The 25463-nt window shown below is 32.4% G+C and overlaps 1 protein-coding gene across 1 annotated transcript; it reads left to right on the forward strand.

Annotated features, from left to right (window-relative positions):
- Positions 1–1488: 1488 nt before the first annotated feature.
- On the forward strand, positions 1489–14583 carry LOC134702423 (uncharacterized). Its single transcript, XM_063563331.1, has 5 exons — positions 1489–1578; positions 4857–4991; positions 9017–9097; positions 11963–12064; positions 13569–14583. The coding sequence occupies exons 1-5, from the start codon at positions 1567–1569 to the stop codon at positions 13710–13712; spliced, it is 474 nt and encodes a 157-aa protein (XP_063419401.1). The 5' UTR covers positions 1489–1566; the 3' UTR covers positions 13713–14583.
- Positions 14584–25463: the final 10880 nt, after the last annotated feature.

Raw genomic sequence — 25463 nt, forward strand, 5'->3', positions numbered from 1 at the left:
TGTCATTCGGATTAAGGCAGCAACCATTTGATTTTCTGGGAAGAGGGAGGGGGGATTTAGATTTTTTTTTCTGGACAAAATTTTTTTTCGCCTTTGGCGAAAGACAATCTCTTTTTTGGCGACAAGTCAAAAACAATTTTTTTCTTTCAATTTTAGCATTACATATAGTGGCAGCTGAGGGTGAAACAAACAAGTTTTTTTTCTCAGGGTCAAAAACAAATTATTTTTTTCTCCAAAAACTGGAAACAAACTTTTTTCTCCAAAAATATCCATAGCCCCTCCCCCCCCCCCCCCCCCCCCCCCCCCCCGAAAATCAAATTGTTGCTACCTAACGCATATATATATTTTAACCTTTATTTGAGATTTTCACAACTCATATTAACCAGTGGCAGATCTAGAAGAGGGGTACCGCTACAATGATAAATTCCCGATATAATCAACCAAATTATTTTCTCAAAAAGTGGGGAGAGGGCCCCCAGTTAGGAGTTATAGACTCTGCTCTACTGAATAGCTATTTGATAGAACCATAGCGGTAGGGTGGTGAATTCTTGGGTAACTTGAGGCATTCGTATAGGCCAAAATTTCGTCCGAAATATGGAAATAAAGCCAAATTCGATCAAATACGCATTGGGACACCCTCTTTCCGACCAATTGTCTGGGCAGTTCTTTGATAGCCAGGGAGTATGGAGGCTGTCCTTATCTATAGCTATTGGACAGGTACTACAATTTGAGGGCAAATAATTTCTGGGATAAGCATTCTTAAAGGCCGAAATTTCGTCCGAAAAATGGAAATAAAGCCAAATTCGATCAAATACGCATTAGGGAGCTACCATTTGATTTTTATGGGGGGGGGGGGGGGGGGGGGGGGCTAGGATGTCCTGCACTTTTTTAGTTGTAATCTCTGTCCTGCCTTTTTATTTTTCACTCTGTCCGGTCCTGTTTTTTTTTTTAGTTTATCCTGACTTTTTTTACATAAAGACTTTTTTTTGCAAGTGTCTCATCCTGCCTTTTCTTTATAACTCAAAACTCCTGTCCTGCCTATTTTTTTCAAATTTCATCCGAGCCCCCCCCCCCCCCCCCCCCCCCCTTAAAATTAAATGGTATAGCTCCCTTAGGATCACCTACTTTCAAACCCACTACCTCAGCAATTCTGTATAGCTAGGAACGCTGCTCTTATGAATAGCTTTTGAATAGTGCTACCGTTAAATATGAGAGAAACGAATTTCTGGTGTAAATATTTTTACAGGCTAAAAATTTCGTCCGCCGGAAACCTAGAAATAATGCCAACTTCGATAATTAAAATATGCATTGGGATCAACTGCAACGGAAATAAGATTATTTACCAACTTAATTTTATCCCACAAAAGGGCGGCCGTGACCCCCAGGGCCCACTTGGATCCACCTATGATATCATAGTGCCAGAAAAAAAGGAGGCCATATTTTGTCAATGAACTTTTAAAAATACCGCCAAAATTACTATTTCATGCGCATGACAGAAACGCCTCATTTTCACTTCCTGCAATTTGAAAACAAAAACATCATGTTTTTTTAACTTTTAAACATCACATGGCGGAGCAGGTAAACACATATAATCTAATACAAAGCTTACACACAAATAATCAAATTTTTAAACACTTTTACTCTAAATGAGAATCCGACTCGTCCTTTAATACCTAGAAAAAAATTGTGTCAGAAGAGATTTTTGAGAAAAAGGGGGAGGCGCTGATAAATAATTAAAATAGTATTACCCATAATTTTTGCATTCAAAACATTGATAAAACTATAATGAACAAAAATGATAATTTGTCTGAAAACATATTTCAGAAATCAAAAGACACAGAAAAAAATCACAGGTCAAACAATACACCTTATCGCTAATACACCTTATCGGTCGTCCCTCTGTCTATATCACTCTGTTCAGCTCTTAATATTATTCCGTATCATGGCTTTGTGACGTCAAATACGTTGACCCGGCCTTAATAACTTTGACCCGGACATATCAGCGACATCATAATGTTTGAACCGACGTTAATAACTTTGACCCGAACTTATCAAGTCATCTTTTGTCATCTTCGCTAGCCAAGGGTTACGATCCACTCCCGCTCACTTCACCCTTGGCGGATTGAGATAACATTTCGGAGACACAAGGTAAGAATTTTTATTGGTTGCAGTCAAAACTCACTGCATCCAATCAAAATGCGCCTATAACATGATCACGTGTAAATGTAGAAAGTGTTTGTAAACAATTGCCACGTGTTTTTTGTGCAACAAGCCTTTACATCCCTAAACATACGACTATATTTAGTGAAATCTTGAATGTTTTTAATCAACAAATAGAAGTTCCTGTGTATGTTTCATGCACACATGCATGAATGTTGACGTATGCTTCTATTTCCGGCTTTACCAAGTGTGTAGAATCTAGACACTACCGTGTTTTACCTCCAAATTGAAGAGTTCAAGTGCTACCATTGGTCAAGACTAATGTATTCAGAATTGGCGTGATTTTTATCTTCCGATAGATGGCGCAACATTGTTATCACAAATGTTGGCTCAATCCGCCAAGGGTGAAGAGAGCGGGAGTGGATCGTAACCCTTGGCTAGCGAAGATGTCTTTTGTGTGCTGGTAAAACAAAGAAAATACTTCCGAAAAACACACAAATATAGCCCGACAAATCGATTATCAGATTATCTGCATATTGATATTGTAAAATATCAGCTGCTTGACATTATATGAAGACTTTTTGATCTTGTTCCCTAGGCTCACTCGACAAAAAGCTTCATATTATGTCTCGCAGCTGATATTTTACATTATCAACATGCAGATAACCTGATAATCGGTACTTAATATCGCTGTTCGTCCGCCATTACTGGATATCACAAAGGTTCCAGTAAAATTTTGACGTCATAAAACAAAATACCTGACGCCACAATGGAAAAGTGATTGTTGTATGCATCAAAAGTTCAAGCGGCTGGGTCAGCAGGGATTAGTGATAAGGTGTATCCCGGCTGACCCGGTCACTTTTCCATAATGTGGCGTCAGATATTTTGTTTTATGATGTCAAAATTTTACTGGAACCTCTGTGATTTAGTTATTGGGGATGAATAGCAATAAATTAACTGTATTGGAAACATGCAAATGACATGTTTGTCTAGACCGAAATTATTAATCTGTCTCTTGTGTGGCTACATTTGTCATTTCATATTTTCTTTTAAACATTTGGCTATTTATTTAATTTTTTTGTCTCCATATGCACTTGTGTCCACAATTTTTTTTTAGCCAAATGATAACTATAGAGGCTCTAAAAAGCCTGTGTCGCTCACCTTGGTCTATGTCATGTATGTGAATATTAAATAAAGGAAGCAGATGGACTCATGGCAAAATTGTGTTTTGGTGATAGTGAGGTGTTTTTACATTTTATGTAACTAAACATTCTTGCTGCTTACAATTATCTCTATCTATAATTCACTTGGCCCATTAGTTTCATAGGTAAATGTTAGTAAAAATTTACAAATTTTATGAAAATTGTAAAAAATTGACCATAAAGGGCAATAAATCCTTAAGGGGTCAATTGACCATTTCGGTCATGTTGACTTATTTGTAAATCTTACTTTGCTGAACATTATTGCTGTTTACAGTTCATCTCTATCTATAATAATATTCAAGATAATAACCAAAAACAGCAAAACTTCCTTAAAATTACCAATTCAGGGGCAGCAACCCAACAACGGTTTGTCAGATTCATCTAAAAATTTCAGGGCATATAGATTTTGACCTGATTAACAATTTTACCCCTGTCAGATTTGCTCTAAATGCTTTGGTTTTTGAGTTTTAAGCCAAAAACTGCATTTTACCCCTATGTTCTAATTTTAGCCATGGCGGCCATCTTGGTTGGATGGGTCACCGGACACATTTTTTAAACTAGATGACGGATGCAAAGTGATGGGAAAAACTCACTTGACCCTTTGGGCCAGGTTAGCTTAAAAGAAAATATGAAATGACATTTGGCTACTTTTTGTTTATTTTTTGTGTGCACACATGTGGCCACTCCAGTCATGCTTCAGTGATTCCCTATATATACATGATATAATAAAAAAAAAAAATCCCACAAAAAAGGGGGGGGCCTGGATCCGCCTATGGAAGACAGAGAAAATGACTGAACTTTTATTTAGATATATATATATTTAACTGTAAACATGGTAAATAAAAACTAAATATCACACACATTCGTGGCATAGTGACAGCAGTGCCCAGCACGTTATCAGTATGTTAATGGAGTGCTGAACTATAAAGAAGAAGATAGAAAAACGATCAAGGCTGGACTGGTGACAGCAGTGAACAACCGAAACAACATACTGCCAAACAGTTTCATGGCCCAATACTTCTTTAAAGCTTGTCATTTTGCATTATAAATCTTAACACTTTTACAATTGTCATTTTACATTCTGACATTATATATCTAAACACATTTATAATTGTCTGTATCCATATATTTGTATTGTAAATACGTAAAAAAAATGTACCAATTCTGGCTACAAAAGGAGACAGATTGTCAATTTACATTATAATTCTTGTCTAACTGGAGGCCACGATTCTTCACACAAAATAATCTTTGTCTCCACTGGAACTCGAATCAGTGCCCTCTGTGCTACGAGGCAGTGTGTATACCGACTGAGTCGAAAGACATACTTCCTTAGCTCAACTGCTTACAGCTGACTAAGTATCGACCACATTTTATAAGGAAAGCAATCCTGTCAAACTTTTGCTGTAATACATTTACATTTGTTATTTTGCATCTATGATTACAAATTTGAGCACAATTTTCATTTGTTTTTTTATATTACACATTTACATTTAGGACCCTGTTGGAGATGTATGGGCTCAGAATGCATTACATAGAGCTGTAACAGTAGGTCAGAATGTTTATCTCAGAGCTGCTTCAAGGAAAGTTAATTGGCCAGAATATAAACCAAGAGGTCAAAGACCAATTGAGGTAAACACTGTGAAAATATTGGTTTGCATGTTATTGTTACCGAGTAAATGTGAAAATTGGTTTCGTGTAAAGGATATATCGAATCAAGTTAGCCTTACATATATTCAGAATGTATTAAATATTAAGCCGTCCAATATTTCATCATGAACAATACCTTTTTAGCTCACCTGGCCCAAAGGGCCAAGTGAGCTTTTCCCATCACTTTGCGTCCGTCGTCGTTAACTTTTACAAAATCTTCTCCTCTGAAACTACTGGGCCAAATTTAACAAAACTTGGCCACAATCATCATTGGGGTATCTTGTTTAAAAATGTGTCCGGTGACCCGGCCAACCAACCTTGAAAATAGAACATAGGGGTAAAATGCAGTTTTTGGCTTATAACTCAAAAACCGAAGCATTTAGAGCAAATCTGACAACGGGTAATATTGTTCATCAGGTCAAGATCTATCTGCCTTGAAAAATGAATCGGACAACTCATTGTTGGGTTGCTGCCCCTGAATTGGTAATTTTAATGAAATTTTGCTGTTTTTGGTTATCATCTTGAATATTATTATAGATAGAGATAAACTGTACACAGCAATAATGTTCAGCAAAGTAAGATTTACAAATAAGTCAACATGACCAAAATGGTCAGTTGACCCCATTAGGAGTTATATTGCCCTTTATAGTCAATTTTTAACCATTTTTCGTAAAACTTAGTAATCTTTTACAAAAATCTTCTCCTCTGAAACAACCTGGCCAAATTAAACCAAACTTGGCCACAACTACCATTGGGGTATCTAGTTTAAAAAATGTGTGGCGTGACCCGGTCAACCAACCAAGATGGCCGCCACGGCTAAATATAGAACATAGGGGTAAAATGCAGTGTTTGGCTTATAACTCAAAAACCAAAGCATTTGGAGCAAATCTGACATGGGGTAATATTGTTTATTGGGTCAAGTCTATCTGCCCTGAAATTTTCAGATGAATTTGACAACTCATTGTTGGGTTGCTGCCCCTGAACTGGTAATTTTAAGGAAATTTTGCTGTTTTTGGTTATTAGGCCACACCAATTTGATTGCTTGTTCGACGGACCCGCCCGCACCTATTCTTTTTAAAACAGATTTTTTTTATTTTTATTATATTTCCGCTTCCCGCATCCGGAAATGAAGTCATGTCCAATTCCCGCACCGTTTTTTTGGTAAATATTATATATGTTTTTTAAAATCACAGTCTAGCCTTTATATAACGATTTTAAACCTATCAGCAACCCACAACACTGTAAATATCTGCGAGAATATGTGTTTCAGCATGAAACCAATTAATTCCAAGCGGGAGTGCTCCGATATAAATAGAAATACCAGCATAGAACAAAACGTTGGTTTCTGTCCCCTAACTTATATTCCCTATAAAACAAAATGTTCGTTGTTAAAATAAAGTACAAAGAACTTCTGAAGGATAACCTTCAACTGCAATTATAATGTATGGTGACGGTCATACCCGCTGCAGGTTTGTGCACCTGTCCTGGTTGATTCAGAGACCTGTCGTTCAGCAGTTATCGTTTGTTGATGTGGTTCATTGGTATTTTTCCTTTTGGAAATATACTTTAGATCGTTGGTTTTCCTGTTCGAATTGTGTAAAATACTAAGTTGTGGTCCCTTATAGCTTGCTGGTTGGTCTTGATCAAAGCAGTGTGTAAAAGGCTGTACTTTGACCTATGTTTGTTATTATCGGTTGGGACCAACCCTCCCTCAGACAAGGGCCTTGAAGGGGTCATTTTACCATATTTACTATTCAGTCTGTTGTAGAAAAGAAAATAGAAATACTCAGGATGTGTACAGAGCTACTATACAAAACCTTTGACAACTTAGAATTTTTACTCAAAAATAGGAGAAATACATTATATTTTAAACAACTTTTCTAAAAGAGGGATGGGTCCACTTATTTTGAATAATATTAGACTGTTAAAGTAAATGTGTTAACATGGTTAAAGTCCAGGAATATCACAAAATTCTTGGACATGTTTTGACCATTTAATACCAAATATTATAGTTCTTTGGGAAAATATAAGCCCTTTTGTACTTAAAGTGTTTTTACAAAAAAAATATATTATAACTTTAATATTTTGACCTCTCATAAAAGGGATATTCATAGCATTAAGGGGTTGTTCTGAACCTGATTATGACTTGGATGGAGAATTGTCTCATTGTCAGTCACACATACATAGACCAGATTTAATTATTCAATTATTTCTTATTGAACAGGGAAAAAATACTTCATAAATTAAAGAAATGTCAAGGTACAAGTGATAAACCAAGTTTTAATATAGTCAAAACCTACTATTTTATGTTTACAAAAAAAAATTAAAATCGCTCGCCTTTACTTTTTAAGCTTCGCCTCAAAAATTTGCAAATTAAATACTTTTTTATTAAAATTTTCAAATCGCTCGCTCGCCCCAATTTTTGGAGTCCAAAAATCCGTAGAACAAGAAATTAAATTGGTGTGGCCTTATCTTGAATATTATTATAGATAGAGATAAACTGTTAAAACAATAAATGTTAGCAAAGTAACATCTACAAATAAGTCAACATGACCTAAATTTTCAGTTGACCCCTTTAGGAGTTATTGCCCTTTATAGTCATGTTTTAACCATTTTTTTGTAAATCTTAGTAATTTTTTTACAAAAATCTTCTCCTCTGAAACTACTGGGCCAAGTTAATCATAGATAGAGATAATTGTAAGCAGCTAGAATATTGTTCAGTAAATTAAGATGTACAAACACATCACCATCACCAAAACACAATTTTGTCATGAATCCATCTGCATCCTTTCTTTAATATTCACATACATGTAGACTAAGGTGAGCGACACAGGCTCTTTATAGCCTCTAGTTGGAAAATCTTTTAAATTGAAAAAAGAACATTTGACATTTTAACAAAAAATATTAAAGTTCTGTTCAGGGTTTCCCCTGGGTCAATTATTTTTTTCGCCACCTCTTTTGCCAAAACAATATTTTTTTCGCCACTTTATTATTTTTTTCGCCAAGTTACACAAATATATTTTTCTTTTACAATTTTACTTTTTTTCCCAGCCCCCTCCCTAAATAAGAAGTGGTTTTTACAACAAAACAAAACATCTATTCACTTGAAATTGATCCCTAGTGCAAGGTGTAGTCATTGCATTGAAGGGTTACTCTCATGCCAACCTATTGAATAGATTTCTCCATAATGACAGTTTTCTTTTCTACTTCTAGACCATCGTAAATAAGTAAAACTATATGTTTGAAACACGTGTGTCTCTGAAACGACTTTAAAGTACCCACTCAAATCAATGATCTATGTGAAAGTTAAATGACAGAATTTTTTATCAGAGACCTTCCTTGCTTTTGAACATTTTTCGTCATAACAACAGTTTTCTTTTCTGGACTATCATTAAAAGGAGGAGAGGAAGCGTAAAAAATTTGCTTCAAACACGTGCGTAGCAACGTGGTTAATAAATCCCTTTTGTGATATGTGACAGAAGCCATTTAACCATATCATACAATCAACACCTTTATTAATTAGTCCTTTGATGTCGATAGCTGACCATAGCTATAAATGCAATCAGCTGATTATTGATTTTCTGTCAAAATCTTAACGAGGTCAAGGTGAATTCCGAGTCGGTAAAGTCAGAGAAAACCGAAAAAAGTAAATAAACAAGATGGCTGAAAATAAATCGTTATATATATTTCTTTCGCCAAATTCTTTTGCTAATGACGAATTTTAATCGCCACAATTATTATTTTTTCGCAAATTGCGAAAATGGCGACTGCCAGCGGAAACCCTGGTTCTGTTCCTAATTGTACAACCAAACACATGACAAAATAAAATTATGGACATTTTCTTCTTAGAATTCTTGTTTCAAAAGATGCTATTGCTGATTAGGCTAAATTTAAGGGTTAAAAACGCATTCTAATTAACAACTGAAATAATTGATAACATGATGCATGACATGTTTCAAAGAAATTTGTCAAAACTAAGTGTATCCTTTATTGACTTGATTTTGTAGGAATCCGACTCATACACCAGTATAGATGACGCTTTTAGTACTATAATACAGTTCATGTCACAAACCTCAAGGCAGTGTAAGGTGAGTCCTAGTGTTTGATTTCCTTTTTAGCTCGCCTGGCCCGAAGGGCCAAGTGAGCTTTTCTCATCACTTAGCGTCCGGCGTTAACTTTTACAAAAATCTTCTCCTCTGAAACTACTGGGCCAAATTTAACCAAACTTGGCCACAATCATCATTGATGTATAAAGTTTAAAAAAAAGTTTTTTTGACCCGACCAACCAACCAAGATGGCTGCTACAGCTAAAAATAGAACATAGGAGTAAAATGCAGTTTTTGGCTTATAACTCAAAAACCAAAGCATTTAGAACAAATCTGGCATGGGGTAAAATTGTTGATCAGGTCAAGATCTATCTGCCCTGAAATTTTCAGATGAATCAGACACAAGGTTGGCAAAAAAGCGGTCAATACTTGTATTGACCATGCCAGTGGTAAATACCGGTATATACTGGGAAATACTGGTCAATTGAAATTTTGAGTGGTCATTACTATAAAACCACTATCTACTTGGTCAATTATAAACTTACAATTAATAATTAATTTATATAGAAAGTGTTCAAATCATTTTTAATGCTTTCATTTCTTATTCTATTGTAAATTCAAACAGGGATCTACATTGATTAATATGTAAATAATATTATAGGAAAAAAAATATCTTTTTGTCCCTGCTTCAACTTTTTATTTTCATCATGAAGGAGGTTTTTATCTGACAGTTAAATTGCCCTTTATAGCTTGTTGTTCGGTGTGAGCCAAGGCTCCGTGTTGAAGGCCGTACTTTAACCTATAATGGTTTACTTTTTAAATTGTTATTTGGATGGAGAGTTGTCTCATTGGCACTCACACCACATCTTCCTATATCTATATACAGGAAATAATTTATTTTTATTACTTTCAACCCATGTACTGTCAACTTTTATTGGGGGCTGTTGTTTAAGTAATTAAATTTTCACACCTAACAATGCCAGGTGATACGTAAAAAGACCCATTTTACTTCATTTACCTGTAGTTTTATTTACTTTTACTTTTAATTACCTTTAAAATCATACATTTTTTTAATAAAAATATATTTATTTAAACATGTTGAAATTAAATATAAATTTGTATATACATATATCATGTATATCTTAAGTATGCAATATCATAAAAACTAAAATTTATATCAGTAAGAATAAGTGTTATTAATGAATAAAACATATCAAATTCATTAATTTTATAAGCTGACACATTATATTTGACTTTTTATCAAGATTTTACCATGTTTACTTCAATTAATAGTAGAAACAACCATGAAAATTTCAATTGACCAGTATTTGCCAGTATTGACCACTTGGGGAGTATAATGTCCGGGGCGGTAAATACCACTGGTAAATACCGGGGATGGTATTTACCGCCCAACCTTGATCAGACAACCCATAGATGGAGATAAACTGTAAACAGCAGTAATGTTCAGCAAAGTAAGATTTACAAATAAGTCAACATGACCAAAATGGTCAGTTGACCCCTTTCGGAGTTATTGCCCTTTATAGTCAATTTTTAACCATTTTTCGTAAATCTCCATGATCTTTTACAAAAATCTTCTCCTCTGAAACTACTGGGCCAAATTAATCCAAACTAATGGCCACAATCATCATTGATGTATCTAGTTTAAAAGTTGTGTTTTTTGACCCGGTCAACCAACCAAGATGGCCATCACGGCTAAAAATAGAACATGGAGGTTAAATGCAGTTTTTGGTTATTACTCAAAAACCAAAGCATTTAGAGCAAATCTGACAAGGGGTAAAATTGTTGATCAGGTCAAGATCTATCTGCCCTGAAATTTTAAGATGAATGGGACAACCCATTTTTGGGTTGCTGCCCCTGAATTGGTAATTTTAAGGAAATTTATTATGGATAGAGATAAACTGTAAACAGCAAAAATGTTCAGCAAAGTAAGATTTACAAATAAGTCAACAGGACCAAAATGGTCAGTTGACCCCTTTAGGAGTTAGTGCCTATAGTCATTTTTCGTAAATCTTAGTTAACTTTTACAAAAATCTTCTACTCTGAAACTACTGGGCCAAATTGTACCAAACATAGCCAGAATCATTATTAGCCTATCTAGTTTAAAAATTGTGTTTTGTGACTGGGCAAACCAACCAAGATGGCTGCTACAGCTAAAAATAGAACATAGGGGTAAAATGCAGTTTTTGGCTTATAACTCAAAAACCAAAGCATTTAGAGCAAATCTGACAAGGGGTAAAATTGTTTATCTGGTCAAGATCTATCTACCCTAAAATATTTAGATGAATCCAACAATTTGTTGTTAGGTTGCTGCCCCTGAATTGGTAATTTTAAGAAAATTTTGCTGTTTTGGGTTATTATCTTGAATATTATTATAGATAGAGATAAACTGTAAACAGCAATAATGTACAGCAATTTAAGAGTAAAAAATAAGTCAAAATGACCAAAATGGTCAATTGACCCCCTAAGAAGTTATTGTCCTTTATAATCAATTTTTAACAATTTTCATAAAATTTGTAAATTTGTGTTTAGGTGATTGTGATGTGTTTGTACATCTTCCTTTACTGAACATTCTTGCTGCTCACAATTATCTCTATCTGTAATGAACTTGTCCGTGTAGTTTCAGTGGAAAATGTTAGTAAAAATTTGAGTTGACAACTTTTTCTAGGCCTAGAAGAATTAATCAAAAATTGTTTATAAGTAACAAAAGAAAAGATAATTTCAACAACTCAACCAATATACTTACCATTCATACAGGTTGTATCATTGTGACTAACAATGGTCAACCTCTACATGTATATGATAGATTATTTGTTATTTCATTTTTAGAGATACATGATAATCTATATAAATGCTACATGTACTAAACTATGTTTATTTTATTTTCAGAAATACTATGATACTAACAAAACAAACAGAGACCATTGTGATTCACAGCACTGTAGAAGATTCCATAATCCAGCATATAGTGAAATACAGAACAGTAGCCCTGTATGTAGTCCTTATAGGTTTAATAGTCAAATATAAAAAGTTTGTAAATCTGAAAAGATTCAACCAATTTTGTGTAATCAGATCTTTTTCTTAGTCCAGATCATCAAAGATCATGCATTTTGTTTATTTATAACTTAAATTTTTTAATTGAATCCAAACAGTTTGTCAGGAGGACATTTGGACTTGATCAATATAAACCCAACCGTTTTAAAAAATAAAATTAGAAACACCAAAAAACTACATGAATCTGAAAACTTGTTTTGAAGGCTAAGCAGTTTGTATTCCACTAATCATTACTTATGGCACCAATTTTTGTCGAGCCTTTGAAAAAGCGAGACTAAGCGATCCTACATTCTGTTGGCAGCGTCAACAAATATTCACTCTCATCGGACTCTGTGGTTAAAGTTTTTGAAATTTTAATAATTTTCTTGAACTATACTGGATTTTTACCAAACTTTGATAGAAGCTTGTTTATGATCATAAGAAAGTATCCAGAAGTAAATTTTGTAAAAATAAAATTCCATTTTTTCCATATTTTACTATAAATGGTCTTAGTTTTTTCTGCGGGGAAACAAAACATTCACTCTGTGGTTAAAGTTTTTAGAATTTTAATAACTTTCTCCAACTATCCTGGGTTTGTACCAAACTTGAACAGAAGCTTGTTTATGATCATAAGATAGTATCCAGAAGTAAATTTTGTAAAAATAAAATTCCATTTTTTCCGTATTTTACTATAAATGGACTTAGTTTTTTCTGCGGGGAAACAAAACATTCACTCTGTGGTTAAAGTTTTTAGAATTTCAATTACTTTCTTAAACTATCCTCGGTTTATACCAAACTTGGACAGAAGCTTGTTTATGATCATAAGATAGTATCCAGAAGTAAATTTTGTAAATAAATAAATCCATTTTTCCATATTTTACTTTTAAATGAACTAAGTTTTTCTGCAGGGAACCATTACATTCACTCTGTGGTTAAAGTTTTTAGAATTTTAATCACTTTCTTAAACTATCCTCGGTTTGTACCAAACTTGGACAGAAGCTTGTTTATGATCATAAGATAGTATCCAGAAGTAAATTTTGTAAATAAATAAATCCATTTTTCCATATTTTACTTTTAAATGGACTTAGTTTTTCTGCGGGGATCCATTACATTCACTCTGTGGCTAAAGTTTTTAGAATTTTAATAACTTTCTTAAACTATCCTCGGTTTGTACCAAATTTGGACAGAAGCTTTTTTATAATCATAAGATTGTATCCAGAAGTAAAGTTTGTAAAAAGATTACTCCGTTTTTTCTGTAATTTACTTTTAAATGGACTTAGATTTTCTTACAATCATAAAATAGTAACGAGGAATATTTTTATTGATTTTTTTCCTCATTATTGGAACCCTTACAAATATTTACACATTGAAGTCAGGTATTATTTTGTTTTCTGTTTACAGTTATGAGGGATACATATATTATGTTGAAGACCAAATGAATGAATTTGATTTTATATTTCAGCTACAAAGAACAGAAGATGTACATGTAGTTGTTCAGCCTGGGACATACTCTGTCACTGCAGGATGTTGGGGTCAACATCAACAACGAAAACATGTAGTGCATGTGGACAAAGGACAGTCAGTTGACCTTGACTTTTGCTTGTGATAATATTTTCTTATTTTGAGATATTCAAACCATTGTCTTTAAGGATGTACTTAGGTGATGTTTTGGAATTTGTGTCAAATGTTCGGACTCCTTGGTGTTTTTCCATACAATACAATATAAATAATTTTGCCCCATAACACCCATTTATTTTTTCATATAAGATTTAATAGCTCATGAAAGGTTATTTAACAAAATTATAGAAAATTCTTGATTTTTTTTTGTTTTGAGACCCAATAATACCAATGCAAATATAAGGTAAAAGTCAGCCGTTTCCCGTCATATTTTAAATCTCAAATATGAAGAAAAAGAGGTCCATGACCTATCAATATTTTTAGCTTATTTTTATCCATAATTGATGCTCTACTAGCTTATAGTATAAATTTTAACTTCTTAATTTAATAATTTTCACCTAACCTCACCTAAGTGCATCCTTTAAAGAAATTATTTTCTTTCATTGACAATATTTAATGGTATGAAATTTAAATCTCTAATGTAATGAACTGTTAAAATTGTACTATCATAGTGGCAGGGTTCAATGTTAGATATTCATTCAACATACTGTCTAAAGCAAAGAAAACCTTACATTTTATCTTAAATCTTGCTTGCAATATATGTTTCATCATTCTTCTAGTCACATGAGTTTTGCACAGCAATATTTTGTTTTTATAGCTTTCACAAGTTAAAACTAATAGTAACTTTAAATTTCTATTCTATGCATTTATCTATATATTTTTATATGTTTATGTATGTATGTGTTCAGTAAAAGGACAAGACAATCTTTTTGAAAAGTTTTATGTATTTTATGTGTTTTTCAAGTTTATCGTTTTTTATATGCTTTAAATGAGATTAAAATAAAAATGTTTGTTTATTATTTGAATGCTATTTTTGACTCCTTTGTTCATAGAATCAGTGTATGTGTATCCTTTATAGGAAATTTGGTGTTGATGGTAGTCTCTTTTCTATACTTTTTTTTGTCTCATCTGCCCTGAATGAAGCAGAATGCAAGCCATAGTGATTACAATCCAGCGATACAACAGTGTTAACAATTTGTGGAAAGCTTATACATGTATTTAAGAAAGTAGAAGACCTGAATGCTTCACATCTTCTTTGCAGATGTCATGGTAGGAAGTTTCTGTCTGTTATATGTCCATTATTCTTGACCTCATTTTCTTGGTTCAGCAATTGCTTAATTTTTTTTTTGGTCATTTGAATTACTCAATTATAAGTAATGGAATAACTATAGTTTGTATATGAGATGCTTGCAAGGTCTACATGACCACCAGACAGGTTTCATCTGACTTCCACCTTATTCATGGATAAGTGATCAAGATCATAGTATGGTTGTCTAGTCTGTATCTCATATACTTTAAAGGTCAACTGCATATCTTGTATATTGTATCTCATATACTTTAAGCAATAGGTCAACTGCATATCTTGTATATAATGATTGCAAGGTGTACATGTCAGGTTTCATATGACATTGACCTTAATTTTTTGGTTCATTCGTCAATGTTATGTTTTGGGGTTTTGGTCTGCTTTTCAATTACCATAAGCAGTTGGTCAAATAAAATTTGGTGTATTGAAATTGTAGAACATAATTATTTCAAATTAACTACTATATCTCCTTAAAATGTACAACCCATTTGTAATATTGAAGTAAAAATGAAGATGGATCAACTAGTTCTCTCCCGCAAAATACATAGATTATATGTTTGCTAATCTAACAACAGCTGTAGCCATGGTATAAAACACTTTAAAAGGTAGACTAGCTATTTTTTTTATATAGATGATTAGGGGTGGTAAATATTTAATAAAACTTGACCCTCATTTATACTATATTGACTTCATATAATGATGTGTTTGCTCTAAGAGTCAGTTACCTCAATTCTTAGATAAAATGTTTTTTAACTAATTAGTAGTGTTGTCAAATCGTACACTTTTGCCTAACCGGTTACTCGGATAATCGTTCGACCGATTAACCGGTTAACCGGTACTTTTTTAAAAGTTGATGTTTGAAAGCCTTATCAATAGTACCCTAAATGTACACATTTTATAAGATGTGGTTAGGGTGTCAATTTGACAACCTTTCATCCAAGTCATAATATTCCGATTAAAGAATTGAAGTTTGTCCTTTGGCGTTATGAGGCTTGTCTGTGAGGATTCCTGGAGAAGTTTGGCTTTTTAATAAACAAATACACCGTCTCAACTATAGCATTTGTACCAACTTCAAATTGAAAAATATAAAAAAAAAAGTCTTGATCTCGTAGAATTGAATATGTCTGAAACCGATCATTGTTTAATTTTCTCTTGTTGTCTTCGAAAATAATGTGGAGTGTTTCAATTTGAAATGATTAATTATAAAAAAAGAAGATATGGTATGATTGCCAATGAAAAAATTCTCCACAAGAGAACAAAATGACACAGAAATAATAACTATAAGTCACCATACGACCTGTGTCTTTACTTTGTTTGCTTGATTCTTTAAGCATGTTACTCGTACTATCACGTATCCTTGAGTACATCCACATTGGTTTACATTTCACAATTTTTGAGGTAGAATTTCGTTTAAAGTAACACTAAACCTTGCACTACGGAGGTTATACATTTAGATGCTGGTTTACACAATATTAGATCAAAAACTGATCAATAATGAACTAATTAGTAAAATTTAATCGCATTTCTGATTTAAAGTTATTGTAAAAAAAACATGTTTACTAATCATGTTTCTGTAAGGTCCTGCCCCGAGCTCTAATTAATTTTATTTATTTAGGATCAACAATAGCAATCAATATACTGAACAATTGATCTGTCAAATTAATAACAATGACGACAATTTTTATATAAAACAGAACTATTTAATGATTTTTATTCAAATTTATATCAAATTTATCAAAATTGAAAAAAGTCCGGTTAACCGGTTAGCGTTTCTGGTATTTTCGGTATTCGGTCGTTCGACCGGTTAAGCGGTTAACCGGTTAACCGTTGACAACACTACTAATTAGGTTAGTAAATTGATAAAAGGTGTCCATGTCTGTCTGACTGAAGTCACTTGACCTTGACATCTTTTGAATGATTGTTATTTTTAATCTTAAGGTCAGTTATCTTGTTAACTTATAAGGTCTTTAGTACTGTCATAACATGTCATTGTCCACCTCATAAGGATGACCTGACCTTGAACTCTTAAAGGTTGAGGGCCCTCATGGGGTTTTTGATTTATATGTGATTACTTTGCCGTTTTTTTAATGATTATTTGATTATTAAGCCAAATATTTCATGATTATTTGATTACCTAGGAACTGTATTTTTAGTTTATGATTATTTGATTACTAAAGATAAGCAAATATTTAATGATTATGTGATTATATTGGCCAAAAAATGGTGATTATGTGATTACTAGGACCCCCCCATGAGGGGCCTCAAGGTTCATTCATCAATGTTAAAACATGGTTTAGTTTTTGTGCTCCAGACAGTTCTTCATTCACTTTGAGAACAGGTAAACTATATTTGGTTTATAGAATGGTTGTGTAGGTGACTGAGTTGTCTTTGTAGTTGATGTCATGTGTCACTAGCCTGTCAACCTAAGGGATAAGAGTTCAAACCCTACACTTGGAATGTGTTTAATTAGGATCTCCAGTTATCAAGCAGAAGTTCATTGGTTCTATCTGGACATTCAGACTTCCTTAAACAAAAAATACAAACCATCATGGTATTGCCAATAAAACAAGAGAAGATAAATTGAGTTTTATTGTTTTAGAGCTGTTATAGGGAGTTAAAAGACCAATATATGAAGCAACTTTTTGTAATTTTGAAAATGCAAATGTTGAAATTAAATAGCAATACTTTAACATGCAATTTATGCATATATTTGAAGTCAATTCTAATATGACGTCCTTATTACGCTTTGTAAACACAGCCGTGTTCTAATTCAAATAGAACATGGGCTGCATGTGATTGACGTCACAATTGAAATTGCAACGTCAGATGAATTTTGAACAACGCCAGAGATCATAAATAAACATTTTTGTTGGTGTTGCTCGCTAGGAAATTAAATAAAAACATTCTAAAAGTAAGTTTAAATGCTTCTGTTCTCTTTTTATTGATAAACTACTGATTTCCTTTTTATACGACCGCAAATTTTGAAAAAAATTTCGTCGTATATTGCTATCACGTTGGCGTCGTTGTCTGCGTCGTCGTCGTCGGCGGCGGCGTCCGAATACTTTTAGTTTTCGCACTCTAACTTAAGTAAAAGTGAATAGAAATCTATGAAATTTTAACACAAGGTATATGACCATAAAAGGAAGGTTGGTATTGATTTTGGGAGTTTTGGGCCCAACAGTTTAGGAAAAAGGGGCTCAAAGGGTCCAAAATAAAACGTTTGATTTCATCAAAATTGAATAATTGGGGTTCTTTGATATGCCGAATCTAACTGTGTATGTAGATTCTTAACTTTTAGTCATGTTTTCAAATTGGTCTACATTAAGGTCCAAAGGGTCCAAAATTAAACTTAGTTTGATTTTGACAAAAAATGAATCGGTTGGGTTCTTTGATATGTTGAATCTAAAAATGTACTTAGATTCTTGATTATTGGCCCAGTTTTCAAGTTGGTCCAAATCTGGGTCCAAAATTAAACTTTATTTGATTTCATCAAAAATTGAATAAATGGGGTTCGTTGATATGCCAAATCTAACTGTGTATGTAGATTCTTCATTTTTGGTCCCGTTTTCAAATTGGCCTACATTAAGGTCCAAAGGGTCCATAATTAAACTAAGTTTGATTTTAACAAAAATTAAATTCTTGGGCCTCTTTGATATGCTGAATCTAAACATGTACTTAGATTTTTGATTATGGGCCCAGTTTTCAAGTTAGTCCAAATCAGGATCTAAAATTATTATATTAAGTATTGTGCAATAGCAAGTCTTTTCAATTGCACAGTATTGTGCAATGGCAAGAAATATCTAATTTCACAATATTGTGAAATAGCAAATTTTTTTTTTAATTAGAGTTATCTTTCTTTGTCCAGAATAGTAAGCAAGAAATATCTTATTGCAAGAATTTTTTTGTCGCCCTATAGTGATCAGTGTGTCCGTCCGTAACACTTTGTGTCCGCTCCATATTTAGAGAACCATTATGATTTCATGCTTTATACTTTACATGTTTATTAACCACCACCAGAGGGCGTGTCATGATGTATGTACAACTTCCTAGGTCAAAGGTCAAGGTAAAAAAACTTTGGTTTCAGTTGACAACCCTGTGTCCTGTGGTGAACATCGTGTCCGCTCCATATCTAGATAACCGTTAATATGATTTTATACTTAATACTTAACATGTTTATTAACCAACACCAGAGGGTGTGTCATGATGTATGCACAACTTCCTAGGTCAAAGATCAAGGTCAAAAACTTTGGTTTCAGTTGACTACCCCCGTGTCCTGTGGTGAAGATCGTGTCCACTCCATATCTAGATAACCGTTATGATTTCAAAGTTTATACTTGACATCCATTTTAACCACCACCAGAGGGCGTGTCATGATGTATGTACAACTTCCTAGGTCAAAGGTCTATCTGTCTGTCGGTCTGTCCATCGCTAACAAATTTGATCCACACTATATTTTGAGAGGACAGCTGTTATTTCATACTTTATACCTGACAAACATTTTCAACTTGACATATATATTAACCAACACCAGAGAATGTGTCATAATGTATGCATCCTAGGTCAAAGGTCAGTCCATTGGTCTGTCCATCCGTTCGTTGTTCTTGACAAATTGTGTCCGCTCTACCTCTGGAGAACCATTAATATTTCATACTTTATACTTGACCGTCACGTTATTGACAGTGGGGCCACAGAGATGGCTACCATCTCAATGGTATCTAGTTCCAAATGCATACATGTAAATTAAGCAAGTTTCGAAGTCAATAGACTATTACCCAGGATGCTGAGCCAGATCATCTCAATGGAAATGAGATATACCAATGCTTATACAGCTGATTATGAACTATAATTGATGTGCCACTAGTTGTTCCCCATAAACAAGACCACATCACAAACTAAGCAAAAACATCAAAGTCAATAGACCATGACTGAGGGAGCAGGGCCAAATATTCTCAATGGAAATTGATATCTGCCAATGCTAATACAACTGCATACCAAGTCATTGACCTACCACAAATGGTTCACCATAATCTAAACAAAAATAAAACGTTGGGACCAAATCTCCCAAAACCAATCCCAACCTTCCTTTTGTGGTCATAAACCTTGTGTTAAAATTTCATAGATTTCTATTCATTTTTACTAAAGTTAAGAGTGCGAAAACTAAAAGTATTCGGACGCCACAGATGACGACGCAAACGTGATAGCAATATACCACGAAATTTTTTTCAATTTTTGTGGTCGTATAAAAATGGAAGTTAATTAGGGTGTTGTTTTTTCTCCTTTGAATTGTTTTACATTTGGGATTTCAATGCCTTTTATAGCTGACTGTGCAGTGTGGGCTTTGCTCATGGTTGAAGGCTGTACAGTGACCTATAGCTGTTAATTAATTTCTGTGTCATTTGGTCTCTTGTGGGGAGATGTCTCATTGGAAATCATACCACATCTACTTTTTATATTAGATAATCCCAGGATAACTACAAACTAATACATAGTTGATGACATCGCTGCTAGAAACACAATACTTTTTTTTAGTTTGTGCTATAACAGCTGTTTTAGTTTATCGACCAATAAAAACAAGAGAAGATAAAATGAATTTTAATATGTTATTAAAGCTTTTTTAGGGAGTTTATCGATCAATAAAATCAAAAGAAGATAAAATGAGTTTTATTGTGTTATTACAGCTGTTTTACAACCTGAACACATTCTGTATCACAACCATCATTTATCACAAACATAAAGTGCTACACAACATCGTCTATATATCTATATATAGTGATTCACATTCATTGTTTGAACACAACTAAACATTGTTATAAACTCCTTTTTTCACATGTATCATATACTACATTTATGCCATTAATACACTAATTGCCCACAGCTGTTAGCATATGAAGCTAAATGATTAAAACCTTGTGTTTCCTGAAATATCTGAGATTAAAATGTTGTGTACAACAAGACTGTTGTCAAGTCAAATTATTTAAGTTTTGGAAAATTCTAATTTAAAAATTGTTAAACCACAGAAAAGAATTATATATAACAAATATTTCATTTAACTGACAATGAAATTTTGATATTTTCTGTTATAAAAGGAGTTTATCTAAAATCATTATAAATAAATGAGAAACAGCAGGCTTAAATTATTGAGGTACAAAATTTTAAATACTGAGATTTAACAAGTCATGGATAAATAATACCAACATTGATGACCCTATAAATATAGTTCTGATTACATAACACATTCTTACTGGTTATTAATGGATTGATTCGGTCAAATTTCTAAACCAATTAATTCTCTGCACAAATAAATCACTGTCGGAGATCAATTCTTATTTATATTACTTATTGATTTATTGATTTGTGTTGGTCTAATACAGTCTGTTCAATCAGATATTGTTTTAAATCATAGATATAAGAAGTGAATCCAAAAATCCTATAATCTGGTTGATTACATATACACCATTTTAAGGTCATATATTTAAACATTTGTCAGCCAAATTTATTTTCAAATTTGTATGCCAAAACAGATGGATATAAATATCATATTAAACATAAATATTAGAGGAACTTATTGACTGTATATCACACTGAAATTTGTTCATCTCAAAAGATTCTTTATAATAAAAGATCATTTGTTTTCTAGCTACACATACCTCATTCCAGAGGTACACAATGTACAAACTTAGTTACACATATGTCATTCCAGAGGTACACAATCTACAAACTTAGTTACACATATGTCATTCCAGAGGTACACAATGTACAAACTTAGCTACATATATGTCATTTTAGAGTTACACATTGTACAAACTTAGCTACACATATGTCGTTCCAGAGGTACACAATGTACCATCTTTCATTGATTCTGACAAAATAATTAGGCCATTAAAAAAAGAATTACAAGGTAAACAAAATTATATCCTCAATAAAAGTGTTTTTACAGAACTCTATGTTATAATAAGTAGATATAAAGTGAGTTTGATTTGATATAAGACGTCTTACAGATTATCACAACTATTAAAATCACAGTGCTTGTACATCTGGTATATCTGTATATCTAATGTTCTACAGAAACATGCAAACTTAACATATAAACAATAATAATTAATATAGATTGCATCATTCAAGAACACATAATACTGTAAATTCAGAAATTATTGTGAGGTTTTTATTATTGTGAAAAATGCGACAGAGTTGTAAACGCAAAAATTTAAACTATTTTATATGATTTATATAGGATTTTTTTCAAAATCATCATAAAATTAAAATTGCATTAAGTCAAAATGTCAAAAACACAACAATAAATGCACGAAATAATTTCTGAATTTACAGTACTTGTGTTTTTTTATTTCCTGGTTAAATGGACATTTTAGATTAAAAAGTATCATCTAAAATTATGGCTTACACTTAACTGTGGAGGTTTTATTATTTGTCAAAAGCTAATTACTTTTGTTATTCCTTGAAATTTTGTGCAAGCTATGAAAAACAATGTGTAGGATTTTTCAAAGAAATTACAACACAAATAAAGTTTACAGAAAAAGACTTTCACAGCATAATGACACTCAAAAAGCCAAATGATAAATCCAATCAGAATTAGACAAGTTCAGGTTTCTTACATTAATTTGTAACATCTTTAATTAAAGTCTCAGATTAACACCAAAACTTTTTCTTTTGAAAATTTAAAATTTGTATTTGAACTTAAATCTGTGAACATAATTTGGAACTTCTCTCCATTGTTTCGTCAACAGGTAGATATTTTATACTTTTTATATATCATTCTTGAAATGGTCCTACCATGTAAACATATTTAAGAAAAAACTCAAGTGCAATCATACAAGTAAACAGGTATAAATACTTCCATATTTTGTTAAAAAGCAGTTCAAAAATAAGCATTATTGATTCATTCTCCCAGTTTCACAAAAAGATACAACATAAAATACTATTTAATACTAAGAAGGTTTAATTAAACAAGCAAACAAAACAAAATAGCACTCAATTTGGAACAAATCTTATACGTAAAATCAAAGTAAACAAAAATATGAAACACTGATTAAATATCTAGTTCCTACTGCTATTAAATGAAAAATTGCTAAGCGTCTGATGAGCAGATTATAAACCCTGAAAGCTACTAGGTAGCAGACACTCTACAGGCAGTTCTAGAGCTAATAACCCTACAGGAGTAATGTCCCCTTGATATGTAATGGTATCTAAGGCTTAAAGCCAAATAATGAAAACAATCTACAATAAACTACAAATCAGAATGAAAACAAACAAAAATAATGCTCTGAATGTTTGTGGGAAAATGTTTTAGGTATTTTGAAATGCCAACAACATAAATGAATATGCTGAGTTTTATAACTTTTTTTGTAGATAGACCTAAGGAAAGATGACATTTTATTTGTAAGACATTTGCAGATAAATATAAACAAACATTTTCTATATACTAAACTATTTAATGCCTGTGTAATCCACAAAGTGAATGTTACAGAGCTTCCTCTATAAAACTTTCCATTCTACAGGTGTTTATTGAGCTTCCTCTTAAATATCATACTGTAAATTCAGAAATTATTGCGTGCATTTATTATTGCGATTTTGTCATTTTTCACTTGAATGCGATTTTAATTTTTACGATTTTGAGAAAAGTCATGTTTAATTCAGTTAAAATATCACAAAATGCGACTTTTAATTATTGCGTTTACAACTCAGTCGCATTATTTGCAATAATAAAAACCTCGCAATAATTTCTGAATTTACAGTATTTTGATTAAAAGGTGAAATACTTTTGTATGGACTCTATCATTATCAAATATGATAAATGCAATCAATAAGCTGTATTGTGCCAATGCCGACTGTTGGAAGATATGTTTGTCAATTGACCAGTATTATGAATATTTATGGATCCAATGAACAAACCTAAAAAATATCACTGTGTATTCATTTATTTTTTGTAGTATAAAAGTTTGTGTTTAGGAAGGTTTTCAATAAAGGGTAAAATCATTTTCCAATAAAGTATACGAATATTTATATTTTGTTGAGTATTTTAATTTACAGTTTCCCCTATTACCCCTCAAATCCACAAAATTGATAAATGAATCCATAAGTATTTTAATATCTATATTATTGGAATGTGTAAAGAACCACCTGATTGGTTTACAATAAAATGAACATATGACTGTTTTAAAATAAATAAAAAAAGGTTAAATGCATTTTCCATTTCTACGTTTTAACAAATATATCTATCAAATGGACTCTTAAAATAAAAATACAAACAACAGTAAAAATATTTTATAATATGAGAAAGTTTAATATCATCAGAAGAGGCTTTATTCTGACAGTATAAGAGACAGTTGCAGTGACTAGTCAAAGGTTACAATATAAGGGTTCAGTCAGTGTGTACAAAATTATCTTCTGACTACACAAACAACTAAATTCATACTGCTCCTTCACTCAAATTTTGATTAATAAAAACAAACATACTTTTTTTTAGGTTTTAACAGGGATGTATATATAAGTCCTTGGTTTTAATGACAATGTATTAAAAAATATTGATGAATCCTAATATCATTTTATAAAAGCACAAACAAAATGAACTGGCTCGCAAGAAACTTTCAAAAAGCAATAAATTTTATTTTCAAAAGTTTTAAGATCAATTTCTTTTTACAGATTATACAAAAACAAAATGATCAATAGACAAGAATGTGTCCCCAGTACACTGATGCCCCATTCGCACTATCATTTTCTATGTTCAGTGGACCATGAAAATAGGATAAAATCTCTAATTAGGCATTAAAATTAGAAAGATCTTATCATAGGGAACATCTTTTACTAAGTTTCAAGTTGATTGGACTTTAAATTCATCAAAAAATACCTTGAACAAAAACTTTAACCTGATGCGGGATGAACGGACGAATGCACAGATCAGTAAACATAATGGGGCATAAATTGGGCATTAAAAAAGGTCAATTTGACTCAGTCAGATGGCTTATTACCATTACAAATAACCAGTATTCATTACACCAAATATAGTTGCCTTTTACTTTTAGAACCTGAACAGCCAACATTATCACAAAAAACCTTCCATTAAACAAAGAACCAGGATAAATCATGATCACTTTTAAGCGGGATATCAATAACACCTCTCAACCATCATATAATAAGGTCAAAGTCAGATGAACCCTTAGTCTCTGACAGACATTCATAAGGTCATACCTTAAAAATGCATTTATAAGCTACTGCCATAAAATATCAACCAATATTTTAAAAACATCAATAAAAAGCAAAATGGAGATTCATGATAGAGATTAAAAGGGTTGCAAGAAATATCATTCAAAATTGAATCGATTGATTCAGTTATCATATTTGCAAAAAGCTTGATAATCTATCTTCCATTTCTTCATGGAAGTAGTTTAACCTTTTAGGTCGTTTGGAGCTATTTTGCTCATGCTTAAAATATTTAAATTATTTGGCTGAGGCTGTGGAGCTGTATTTGAAACAGACAAACAATAGTTTGGTAACATGATTTACATTTGATACATGTATAACTATTCATTAAAAGCAAATATCTTAAAATAGATAATCAAAAATGATTCATAATAAATGGGA

The sequence above is a fragment of the Mytilus trossulus genome, unplaced genomic scaffold (assembly GCF_036588685.1).
Source record: "Mytilus trossulus isolate FHL-02 unplaced genomic scaffold, PNRI_Mtr1.1.1.hap1 h1tg000457l__unscaffolded, whole genome shotgun sequence".
Classification (NCBI taxonomy): Eukaryota; Metazoa; Mollusca; class Bivalvia; order Mytilida; family Mytilidae; genus Mytilus; species Mytilus trossulus.